We start from the raw sequence: 12,788 nt of genomic DNA, 5'->3' as shown, positions 1-12,788 counted from the left end.
AGGGACCTATATGGAAGGTTCCTATGGAGGAGTAAATCCAATGAAGGGAGAGCAAAAACGACATTGATAAAACATTTTACTTAAAATGATTTTTAAAAATGAAATTAAAATAAGAGAGAAAGACCAAGAAGACTATATTATTCACAGGGATAAAAAAAAAAAAATAACATTAAATGTATATGACTAAAATAGCAAAGTATCACAAAGGAAAAACTAAATGAAATAGCTTCCTGGGGGATCTGCCTTAAAGCTCTCCAATTCATACTTCGCAAAGCTGTAAAAGTGAAAACCCTAAAGTACCTGTCTGACCATATTACTCTTCCACTTAATAAACCTCCATGGCTTCTTATTACCTTCCTCCAGGATCATACATAAAATCCTCTGTTTGGCTTTTCAAGGCCTTCACAACCTGGCCCCTTCTTGTGTCTGCACACTTTGCCCCTTTCCACATCCTTTAAAATCTAGCAATAGTGGCCTCTTGCCATTCTTGGATATGATTTTCTGCTTCCTCAAAATGGACTTTCATTTCCACCTTTCTGGAAATCCTCTTTATTACTAGCTTCTTTGGCTTCCTTCAGAACTCAGCTCCCACAAAAGGCTTCATCTTACTGTCTCCTTGTATCTTTCAATGACATAATATGTATCTTGTGTGTACACAGTTACTTGAATGATTTCTTCCCTATTAGAATGCTACCTCCTTGAAAATAGAAACTGTGTTTCGGCCTTTCTCTGTATCCCCAGAGTTTATCATATTCCCTTGACACATAGTAAGCATTTAATAAATGCATATTGACTGTTGGTTTGATCTAACCAAAAAAACTTTAAAAGGAAAAAAAACAATTATTAATCTAAAGAGAAAGTTGAAAAACTTGTTAGCATAGATTGTTGGAAATAATTGAAGAGTACGTTTTTCAGCCCTCAACATACTTTATGAAATGATAAGGTACTCATAAGTAAACTTTAAAGCAGAAATAGTAAGAATATCCTTTATACAGCAGAAACAAAATAAAGATGGAAATCAATAAGGGAAACAAAAAGATTTAAATGAAAATGAAATGTTATCCCAAATAATGAGTGATCAAAGAATTAATGATGGAAAAATGTCAACAATAAAAAAACACACCAAAACCAATGGGATACAGATATGCTTAAGAAAAGTTTCTCTTCCTGCACATATTAATAGAAGAGAGTATAAGGTCAGTATTAATAGAAGAGAGTATAAGGTTTTGAAGTCAGTAACTATTTCATATTTGTCTATGCATTCTCAGTACCTATTACACTGACACAGTAAAGACACTTAAATTCTTGCTGTTTGAGTAAGAGAAGAACTTAGTATGCAATTAAAATAATTTTTAAAAATCAACAAAATAGCAGAACCAAAATAAAGTAGGAAACTTGAAAATCACCAACTATATAATACAAATATATATCAACAAATGAAATGAACTTACAAATATAAAAATACTCAGATTAATAAAATAAAAGTAGTATTCGATCACAAAAGTATACAGAACAAGCCATAAATAAACTCCCAAAGGAAAAAAAAATCCAGATGGATTTTCAAATGAATTCTATAAAGCATAAAGAGAAAACCAAATAATTCCCATGTTTCACAATTTTTACATACACTCACACCCTCACATCAAATACTATCCCACCCCTCACACCAAACACTATCCCTATTTTATAGGTGAAGAAACTGAGGCTTAGAGAGGATAACACATGGTTAGGTAAGTAATAAACTTTGGAAATGAGTATAGTGTCTACTCTGCCACTTCTTTTCTCTCCTATCCTCCCCTTTTTAGAATATAAAAATCTTTTGGAGAGAAATTTTATCATTTTTTCCAACTAATCCTCCCCTGCCTCTAACAAAATGTCTTGAACAATAAGATATACTTAAATTTTTATTAAACTGAATCCAATTTATTCAAAAAGCAAGGATTTCACCTGGGTACTTATCCAATGGTTGAGCTAAATTCCACTGAGAAAACTTTTGGCAATACTCACAGCCACCTCACTGGCCCACTTCGAAGAAGTTGGACCTCCCTCCTTCTATCCTCATAAGATAAGTGAGGTTCCTAAATTTTTACAAAAAGAATGTCAATTTTGCCTCTTGCACATTGAGTACAATGTTTTGTGGGCAGCTGGGTGGCACAGTGTATAGTGCACTGGCCCACAGTCAGGAAGACCTGAGTTCAAATTCAGTGTTGGATTCAAATCACTAGCTCTGTGATCCTTTGTAAATTATTTCATCTTTGTCTCAGTTTGCTCATCTGTAAAATGAGGATAATAGCATTTGCCTCCCAAGTTATCAAATGAGATAACAATTGTAATTGTACCATATGCATAGTCCACGGCAAACAGTTAATGCTATATATATTATAAAATATTATTATCCCTGTGTAGTCTGCAAAAAAACAAAAACAAAAAGCAAACAAAGGCATATATTAGACAACTCAATTAGAAAGAAGCAGCAACACAGAACTTCCCAAAAGTTCAACTGAGAAGTATATTTGAGATGTTTTAATGATTTATTCTTCAATATTCTCTAAATTAAGTTAGGTCATCAGAAAGCAAAGTATTGGATAATATTTTCTTAGCTCTAAATAGAGTACTTCTAGATTAGTGAAGGATTTAAAGGCAAATATGACAAGACTCACGCAGTGGGAGACAGCATGCCTGGCTTGTAATGTGCACTGATAGAGTACTCACATTAAACTATTAAAAGTTTTCTCCCCAAGAACTGCCTTCACTGTGTTAAGACATAACATTATCCTCTCATCTTTTAGAGTACGAATATTTCACTGCCTTTTGAAGAAGATTTCTATGTTAGTTGAAGACATTGTTTATTATGTCACCGACCATTCCTACACAAAGAACTAAGCAATAAAGTCCTAGAATTAAGTGCCAGAAAAAAAATAACAGTTCATCTCTTTTGAGCAAGGGTGGAGAACATCGGGCCTAAACAGGCCATATAATGTCAGTGAAATAATTTGCTAAGGCAACTGCAGGCAAGGATAATCTGAAAGCTAGGTACAATTAACATCCCCACTGCTTGAACTCTATAAGTTGAAACTTTTATATGGTCTGTGAATGTTATTATAAATATCCAAATAGCCCTTGGCAGAAAAAAATAAAAAAGCTCCCCACCTCTGCTTTAGAGTGGGTGCTTCCTTTTATAAAACTATATATGAGAAGATTTGGGGAGATGGCAAAGTAAGTATGTGTATATTTCCACATTTAACTGTAGACTTCTTGGAGGAGAGCAGAAAGGGAAAATTTCTAAATTTGTGAACCTATGATTCTCATTCACCTATTTTAATTTTTTTAATTATTTCAAATTTAACTGTAGACTTCTTGGAGGAGAGCAGAAGGGGAAAATTTCTAAATTTGTGAACCTATGATTCGCATTCACCTATTTTAATTTTTTTAAATTATTTCAAATCCTTAAGTAAATTTTTATATGTATAGGTACATATCTGTAAATGCAAAAATACATATATTTTTAAATTCCTTATAATAGAGAAAGGAACATCCTACATTTTTAAATCTAACTCCAAACCATAAAGTTGAAAAATATCTTATTGCAATGATTGGCTGAAGAGAATAAAAGAAAAATATATGAGAAACGAGGATACAATCATGAATTTTATTGTATCACAGGTGAGTCTTAGTTAATAAAGGTCCCACTCAGCTATATTTGGTTTAGGAAAAGATCACAACATAGACAGCATAGTATAATGAAAAAAGCACTGATTATCTTTTCAGAGCTTTGAGGTTCAAAGAAACTAGGGAGAGCTAAATTCTTCAATAAACATCTCACACTGGCCCAAGAAATATACTTTACCAGAAGGTAATATCATCTAGAATGCAAAGGATTATTGTTAGGCCAAGCTCAGAGCACAGCCTGCTTGTTAGGCCTTAACTCTAGAAAACATGGTATCTCTAAAATATTTTGACAAAAGGAAATCAATTAAAAAAATGCAAAAGATGGTAGTCTAGCTATATACCAGATCTCAATCTATATCATAAATTGCTAATTATCAAAAAAGTCTGATATAGGCTAAGAAATGGAGTGGTGGATCAATGGAATAGATTAGATACAAATTATGTAGTAAATGATCACAGCAATCTGATATATAATAAACCCAAAGATGCAAACTTTTGAAACAAAAACTTAATGTTTGACAAAAACTAAGAAAACTAGAAAACAGCATGACAGAAACTGGGTACAGACTAATATTTCAGACTCTATGTCCCAGTCAATGTCAAAATGAGCACATGATTTACACATAAAGGGTGATATCATAACCAAAGTAAAAGAACATGGAAGAGTCTGTCTGATTTATGAATATGGAACAAGACATAGAAAGTATTACAAAATGCAAAAATATAATTGTGATTATATAAAATTAAAAAGTTTTTGAACAAACAAAATCAATGGAACAATACTTTTAAGGAATGCAGAAAACCAGGGAAAGGTTTTGTTTTGTTTTGTTTTGTTTTTTGCAATAGTTATCTCTGTTGAAGGGTTGGTTCATTTCTCAAATATATAGAGAAATGAATCAAACTTAAAAAAAAACAAGTCATTCCTCAAATGATATGAACAAGAAGTTTTCAAATAAATCAAAGCTTTCTCTAGTCATATGAAAAAAATACTCTAAATCATCATTGCTCAGAGAAATGGAAATTAAAACAACTCTGATGTACCACCTCATAACCATGAGAGTGGCTAATATGACACAAAAAGAAAATGTTGGATGTTGGCAAGCATGTGGTCAAACTGGGATATTAATGCTTTGGGGAGAGTTGTGAATTGACCAACCTTTCTGGAGACCAATTTGGAACTATTTCCAAAGGGCTATAAAATTGTACATACCATTTGATCCAGCAACATAGAACTATTAGGTCTATATCCCAAAGACATCCCCAAAAGGGAAAGCAATTTATTTGTACAAAACTATACAAATTTGTATAAAATGTACAAATACAGCAGTTCTTTTTGTGGTACCTAAGAGTTGGAAATTATAGGAATGCCCATCAACTGTGTAATGGCTAAGAAAGCTGTGGTATTTGTCTTGAATGGAATATTATTGCAGGATGACTCCAGAAAAATCTCAAGACTCACATGAAATAATTCATAGTGAAATGAATAGAACCAAGAGAATGTTATGTCACAGCAATATTGTTTGATAGAAGCCATGAATGATTTGGCTATTCTCTCCAATACAATAAACTAAAACAATCCCAAAGGAATAATAATGAAGCGTATTATCTGCCTCCAGAGAAAGAACTGATATTGATTAAATACAGATTGAAGCATGCTATATTTCACTTTCTTTCATTTTTAAAATTTAAGTCTTCTTGTACAAAATGACTAATGTGGAAATGTTTATATAATTGCACATATACAACCTATACCTGATTGTTTAACATCTCAGGAAAGGCAGGGAAAGAATTTGGAACTCAAAACTGTAAATTAGAATGTTAAAAATATTAAAAAAAAAAAAATATATATATATATATATATTAAGTGTGGCAAGACTGTCTATATCATGATATCACTATACAAATAACCTATATAACATACAACAAAGCATTTCTAAGGTTTTATTTAACTTTACAGAACATTAAAGTCAAAGATGTACTACAGAAGGTTTTTGTTTGGGATACTGATCAGGCCCCTTCCAATTCTGAGAATCTATGACTATAAATCTGAACCCAAGTCCAATAACCTGCCCAAGACTACAGTAATCACTCAGAAATGGGCTGCCTATAATGTCTTACTGCTTAATTCAAAAAAACTGTTTTGCAGAATTCTCATTTCATTGATTGTAAAAGAAGGATAAATTAACTCTATAAATAATGATGTCTATATAAATAAAACTTACTTGGTTACATAAACACTGATTAGATACTGAAAAACAGTATCTCTGTCATAACATTAATGATGGGGGAAAGGCCCTCAAAATTCCAAACTGTATTGATTCATTAGTCAATGAAACTGCATAAATAGTACATTAAAAAATACACAAATAAGAATTTTTGTGTATTAATTTCAGTCCCAAAATGAAGAAACTTTGACAATATAGTAAATTTTGCACAAATGAAAATTACCCAATTAAAAAAGATACAAAAAACTTTAGTCACTTATAAAACTATACTCACAGAATCAGTGTTAGAAGAGTAACTAGCTATAATATTTTATGCCTTTAGGTTTGTTTCCTAATATATAAAATGAGGAAAATAATACTCTTTCTAATATCCCTTGAGGAGCAAATGAGATAATATAGGCAGAAAGTTTTGTAAACTCTGAACACTCTTCAAAAATGGTATTCAAAGCTTCAGAGTAACATGCAGCTGATGCTAGTAAAGGTGCTGCCATTCTGTAAAGACTTCAAATACAGATTATCTGCTCTCCAAAGATGAGCCAAACTAAGTATAGAGAGGCTGCTCATCTCCAAGACATAATCACTTGGCAATAAATTCTTTGGGCAAGGAAACTTATGAAATTAAAAAAAAAAAATACAGAAAGTCCTTCAGTCTTTTGTAGCACTTTTCTATTTCTGCAGAGGCAGAAGCAGAATGGTTAAAAAAAGTGTAAGTGGAGGCTGAGGATCACATTTGGTTTTTTTTTTAACTTCCTCTAAAAATTCACTTAACTGATAAATATCCAAGTGAGATCTTTGTCCAATAACCAGAGTGGACATACAACTAAATTGGGGGAAGGAACAAAACCATCTTAATCTTAACATTCTTACAATAAATTAGACAGGAAAAAGCAAATAGCTACTAAATGGAAGGATGATCAGTTTCCTCAGAAACAGCAGATAAAGAATTTTGGAGTTGGAGTGATTCTATGCCTAAAGATAACAAGAAATATCATTTCATGGGACAATTACCACACAAGGCAATGCCCATGAAAAGTATTTGCAAAAGTAACATCACAAAAAATAATTGTAATGTAGATATTACATGTACTCTAAAATACAAGAAGGTAGAAAAAAGATCTCTGAAGAGCTCAAAACCCTCTACATTAAATCAAAATAAGTTATGTTTTAGTGGCTTCAATGGAAAAGTTGGGCACAGAAAAGATAATGAAACATATTGGAAAATATAGTTCAGAAAAAAATAACAATAAATCAAAAGCTTTTAGAGTATAAAGTCTACATATCATGCATTGTGTCTTCAATTAGTCAATGACTGGTTACTGATGTGCAAGTCATTTCCAAATTAGGTGTCTTTGCAATCAGGCCCCCAAGCCTTTCTATGAAATAAGAATTCCTTCTTTTTATTCTGAATATTCTTCCAGCTAGCCTGGACATTACATTTTGGCACTCTGGAGGATCTCCGGACAGGCCTTGGTCTCAGAAGGATAGTCACCATAAGGATAGTCAGGAATATAATCTAAAGTCTTTATTCTCACAGATAGCTTCCATGACAATCAATATCTGTGTAGTGTGAAGAAACCTAAAGGCAGACTCCTAGTGTGTTGGGAAGACATATATAAGGGGTGCAAAAGATGGCATAATATTATGGAATATTACTGTTCGGTAAGAAATGACCAACAGGATGATTTCAGAAAGGCCTGGAGAGACTTACATGAACTGATGCTGAATGAAATGAGCAGGGCCAGGAGATCATCATATACTTCAATAACAATATTATATGATGATCAATTCTGATGGACATGGCCATCTCCAGCAATGAGATGAACCAAATCAGTTCCAATGGAGCAGTAATGAACTGAACCAATTACACGCAGCGAAAGAACTTTGGGAGATGACTAAGAACCATTACATTGAATTCCCAATCCCTACATTTTTGCCTGCCTGCATTTTTGACTTCCTTCACAGGCTAATTGTACACTATTTCAGAGTCCGATTCTTTTTGTACAGAAAAATAATGGTTTGGTCATGTATACTTATTGTGTATTTAATGTATACTTTAATATATTTAACATGTATTGCTCATCCTGCCATCTAGGGGAGGGGATAGGGGGAAGGAGGGGAAAAGTGGAACAATTTGGCAATTGTCAATGCTGTAAAATTACCCATGCATATAACTTGTAAATAAAAAGCTATTTAAAAAAAAGAAAAAAGAAAAAAAATTTTCTCAGTTACATATAAAAACAAACAAACAAACAAAAAAGTACTTAGCACAGTGCCTGGCCTATAGTAGGTACTTAAGAAAGGTCTCTCTCCAACCTTCCTTTCCTTCCTTTCTTCCTTCCTCTGAGTTTAAAAAACAAAACAAAAAAAAAACAAAAACTTTTTTCATTTGTTTTTTCATAACAAAGAAACTAAATATCAGTTATTTTTCATCTTGTAGTTCTCCAAACTGAGAGTGGGAATTCCATTACTCTATAATAACAAAACCCTAATTTGAAAAAAAAATTCTAGAAATCTCATATTATTGAGTAGTAATGATTTTTGCTATATTTAAAACACATTTTAAACTTACCCAAATCACAGGTAGTCTGTAATAGTGTTTCCAATTTGTAAATTTGTTGCCTGTTTTAAGTAAACGGAAAAAGCCACTTCAGATAGTTTATATGATAGAAAAGCTATCATGCAAAACTCCAAATATATTAGTATAAATTATACAGCTCCTCTTACATTTCTATCACATTTTTCTTTTTAGAACATTTTAAATTCACAGTGTCTATTAAATATTTAGGGAACATAATGAGTGTATGATCCTTAAAGGATCATTTCAAGTAATGAAGTTTTCCTTTAAAATACAGAATTCTGTCTCTTTCAAATTGCATTCTGGCCCTTTCCAGAAATTCTATAAAAAATTGTCTACAAGACAATGTAACATTTCCCATTAACAATATGAGATTATGTTTGTCTTTAATGTACCTATAAAACTTTTACATACCAATGGTGAGGGAAAAAAAAACCCAATTATAATAAATGTACTGAATATAGTGGATAAAAATAAACAGTCCAGTCTTAGCTCTCCTATATGATAGTTATGTCACCATGGATGCAGTCACCTAACTTCTCAGTACATTAGCCAATTCTCTCAGACCAGAAGTTACAGTTGATTTGCATTCCTAGAAAGAATTTCTACATCTTACCATAGTAAGGTCTGTACCAAATAGGACAGTAGTATTTTTTGAGCAGAAGATAATAGTTTATTACACATAAATATAGTTATCATTATAAATATACTAAATACTCTTATAAAACTTTTACATACCAATGGTGAGGGAAAAAAACCAATTATAATAAAGGTACTGAATATAGTGGATAAAAAGAAACAGTCTAGTCTTAGCTCTCCTATATGATAGTTATGTCACCATGGATGCAGTCACCTAACTTCTCAGTACATTAGCCAATTCTCTCAGACCAGAAGTTACAAGTGATTTGTATTCCTAGAAAGAATTTCTACATCTTACCATAGTAAGGTCTGTACCAAATAGGACAGCAGTATTTTTTGAGCAGAAGATAATAGTTTATTACATATATAGTTATCATTATAAATATACTAAATACTCTCCATATATTAATTCCCTTGAGATCCACAACAATAACCCTCTGAAATAAGCTCTACAGATATTATGTCCACTTTGTAGATGAAGAAGTGAACACAGAGAATTTATGTGACTTGACCACAGCAATTAAGAATGGAAGGCAGGATCTGAATGGATTCAGCATTTTCTCTATTATGTAGGCCTTCACTTAAGGCAATACTAACTTAAGACACCAAAGCCTAACACAATACCCCCACCTCAATTAAACTAACATTATCTCCAAGAACAGTACATAATTCCCCTCACACTTTTTTATCATTATTGCTCACTGATGCTATTCCCTTCACTTCTCAAAAAAACAAACAAATATACCTGCATAAGGAAAAGAGTTCTTTAGGAGAATTCACTAATGCAATTTCAGTCACCCACTGGAATCCAAAGAGTTCCACTATATCCTCTTCAAAGTTGGTTGGTAAAGGGTCCAAGCTAAATATCAATCTGAAATTGAAACATTTGGATTCAGTCATACATAGGCTTGTGGTATATACTTCAAAGAAATTACTGTGCTACATTCTGTATAGTATATTAGTCTACTCAATATCATCATCTTTTCTGTTCCTAATACAGAGCATGCTATCTTTTGACTTCGCTTTTGCAATTTATCTTCCATGCATGGAATGCTCTCCCTCCCCCCTTCTGTGTCTTCTGACTTCCTTCAAGTCTCATTTAAAAATCTTACATTCTCTAAGAAGTCTTTCCCAGTTTTTCTTAATCTTAGTGTCTTCCCTCTGAGATTAACCTTAACTTATCATATATATACACACACATGTATATGTGTGTGTGTGTATCATTAGTACAAAGCTTTTTGCATATTGTCTAGACTATTACACAGTGAATTATTTAAGATAAGGGTCACTTTTTTTTTTTTTTTTTGCTTTCCTTATATTCCCAAGGTTAGCACAGTTGCTGGAACATAGTGGGCACTTAATAAATACTAGTGCATAAACTTTGATGCAGTGATACCACTAATAGGCCTATACTCCAAAGAGATCAAAGAGAGAGTAAAAAGGTTAAAAACACAAAAATATATATAGTAGCAATGAATTGGAAATTTAGAGATTACCTATTATTTGGAGAATGGCTGAGTAAATTATGCTATATGAATATAATAGTACTACAGGAAATGATAGAGATGGGTTCAGAGTAATGAGGAGTGAAGTGAACCAAAATCAGGAGAACAATTTATAGGACTATACTAACAAGACAAACAAATCTTAAATCTTTAAGAACTTTGATCAATGAATACTGTGATTAACAATACCACAGGCCTGCTGAGAAAGGTGACTGACTCAAGATGAAGTATGAGAAGTATATTTTTGGACATGACCAAATTGGGAATTTGTTTTGCTTGGCAATGCATGTTTTTACAAGGATTTTGTTTTTCAAAAGGGGAGAAACTAGTGGGAAGGAGAGAAAATAAATGCTTTCTAATGGATAAAAATAAAAGAAAAAGGTAGCAAAAGTTTAACCATAAAATAACAAATTAAATTTCTAAATTAATCAGCAAACTAAAAGCAATTTCAAAAGAGATCCAAAATGGTGGGCAACGAAAATAGCTTTGTGAAAGTATTACCTTAAAATTCAAAATTCATGCAAATGTATAAATTTCATGTGCATAAAAAATTCATTTATTTACTACCTCTCTCCCGATATATATATATATATATATAGACATGGATGAGCACACACATGCATATAGCCTGAAATTGTATATACACACATTTATATAGAGCCAGAAAGTGAATGTGAATACATATAGAAAAAAAATATATCATATCATATATACAGAAATTATGTGTGATTCTATGTGTATATACAAATGTGTGTATATAATATATATGTATGTAATGCTACATATATGTGAATGAAAAAAGTGAGAAAAAAAAATCTAAGTCAAAGTAATCTTCAAAGGAAGTTCCATTTTAATATATGTAATATTTTTATATATAAATAAGAGACTCAAACCTACTACATAATAGAGATCATTCAGAAAAGAACGCCTAATGTCAGCTATTTATTCTCCTGAACCGTCTTAGGGGATGCTCTCACTATGAAGCCAAAAACTCAGAATTCAAGTGTTATGACGCCAAGTATGTTTCTTAAGTATGACAAGAGTAAGACCAAAATCTGGACACGAAATAATATCATATTCCCATCAACTCTATCAATTAATCGTTCACTACCACGCCATTAATGAACACAGTTCTTACCTCTTCAAAGATCCACTTGCTAGGTGGGAATCCGGAGAAAAACTTTTCCTTCCATCAGAGGCGCAAGAAAAGCAAGGGGGTCTACACCATTCCGTCTCTAGCTCCAGCTCCAAACTTTCAGTAAGGAATGAAACCACCTCCTGGGGGCCATCCATTGCTTAGACGATTCTCTGAAAAAAGTTTTGGGTAGCTATGGTTTTAAAGGGCTCGAGCAGGCTGGTGCTAACTGGGGGAATGAAAAGGGATAGCAAGCATTGTTTCCTCCAAAGAGCCTTTCCAAACTGGCTAGGAGGGTGACAAAGTCAAACTACAGAGCAACCAGTTTTCTTCTCAGTAAAATGTGCTTAGGAGGGTTGCAGCAGACACCCTTCTTCTATCCCTTGCACTATTTCTGGCCTTGCAAAACAGGCGGGGAGGACAACAGCAGAAAGGGGGAGGGGGGAAAAGAGGGGGCGGGTAAGTTCGGCCTTGGCTCATTTACGGGCTGGGCACCCCTCCCCCCCCACCTCAGTTTCTCAGGGGCGCCTATCCAGCACAGTGCAGAGGGGGTGGGCCGTGGAGGGGAAGGGAGGCTTCCGCTGGAATAAGGAGGGGACCGGGGAGCCAGTACCTGGCCACCCAGCACTACGCCGGCCGCTCCGCTCAATCTCGTTGTGGGGGTCACCCAAATACCACAGCTTTGCGCCCAGGCCGGAACAAGCGAAATTCCCGCCACCAGGAGCTCGCGCGCCCAGGAGGAGGCGGGGCTTAGCTGGACAGCCTGCCTGCCCCGCCCCAAGGTTAGGCTCCTCCTTGCTCGCAAACTCCGGGCGTCCCAAGTAGGCAGCAGGGAAGACCGGAAGATCTCGCGAGAGCAAGTCTCCCGGGAACTCCTTTCCGACCTTCTCATTGAATAAGAGTGACGACAATTAATGGACTGGGGGAGGAGCTGCGACTGGAAATTGAATGAGTTACGCATGCGCAAATTAGAAATACTACCATCACTTTTTATGCGGCTACCTGATAAGACTCCTGTGACTGAACCTAAGATTAGTTTA

At 33.9% G+C, this 12,788-nt stretch overlaps 1 protein-coding gene across 1 annotated transcript in view; it reads right to left on the bottom strand.

Annotated features, from left to right (window-relative positions):
- MMS22L (MMS22 like, DNA repair protein) overlaps positions 1–12,578 on the bottom strand; it is a 156,726-nt gene extending 144,148 nt beyond the window's left edge. The window contains exons 1-4 of the mRNA XM_003769307.4: positions 12,362–12,578; positions 11,752–11,921; positions 9,854–9,979; positions 8,464–8,513 (exon numbers count right to left, since the gene is read on the bottom strand). Of these exons, the coding sequence (XP_003769355.1) occupies positions 8,464–8,513; positions 9,854–9,979; positions 11,752–11,906 (331 nt within the window). The 5' untranslated portion in view covers positions 11,907–11,921; positions 12,362–12,578. The remainder of the gene's footprint in view (positions 1–8,463; positions 8,514–9,853; positions 9,980–11,751; positions 11,922–12,361) is intronic.
- Between the last annotated feature and the right edge of the window lie 210 nt (positions 12,579–12,788).

The sequence above is a fragment of the Sarcophilus harrisii genome, chromosome 4 (genome assembly GCF_902635505.1).
Source record: "Sarcophilus harrisii chromosome 4, mSarHar1.11, whole genome shotgun sequence".
Lineage (NCBI taxonomy): Eukaryota > Metazoa > Chordata > Mammalia > Dasyuromorphia > Dasyuridae > Sarcophilus > Sarcophilus harrisii.
The sequence above is the reverse complement of the archived record's forward strand: the minus strand, read 5'-3'. Positions and strand labels throughout refer to the sequence as shown.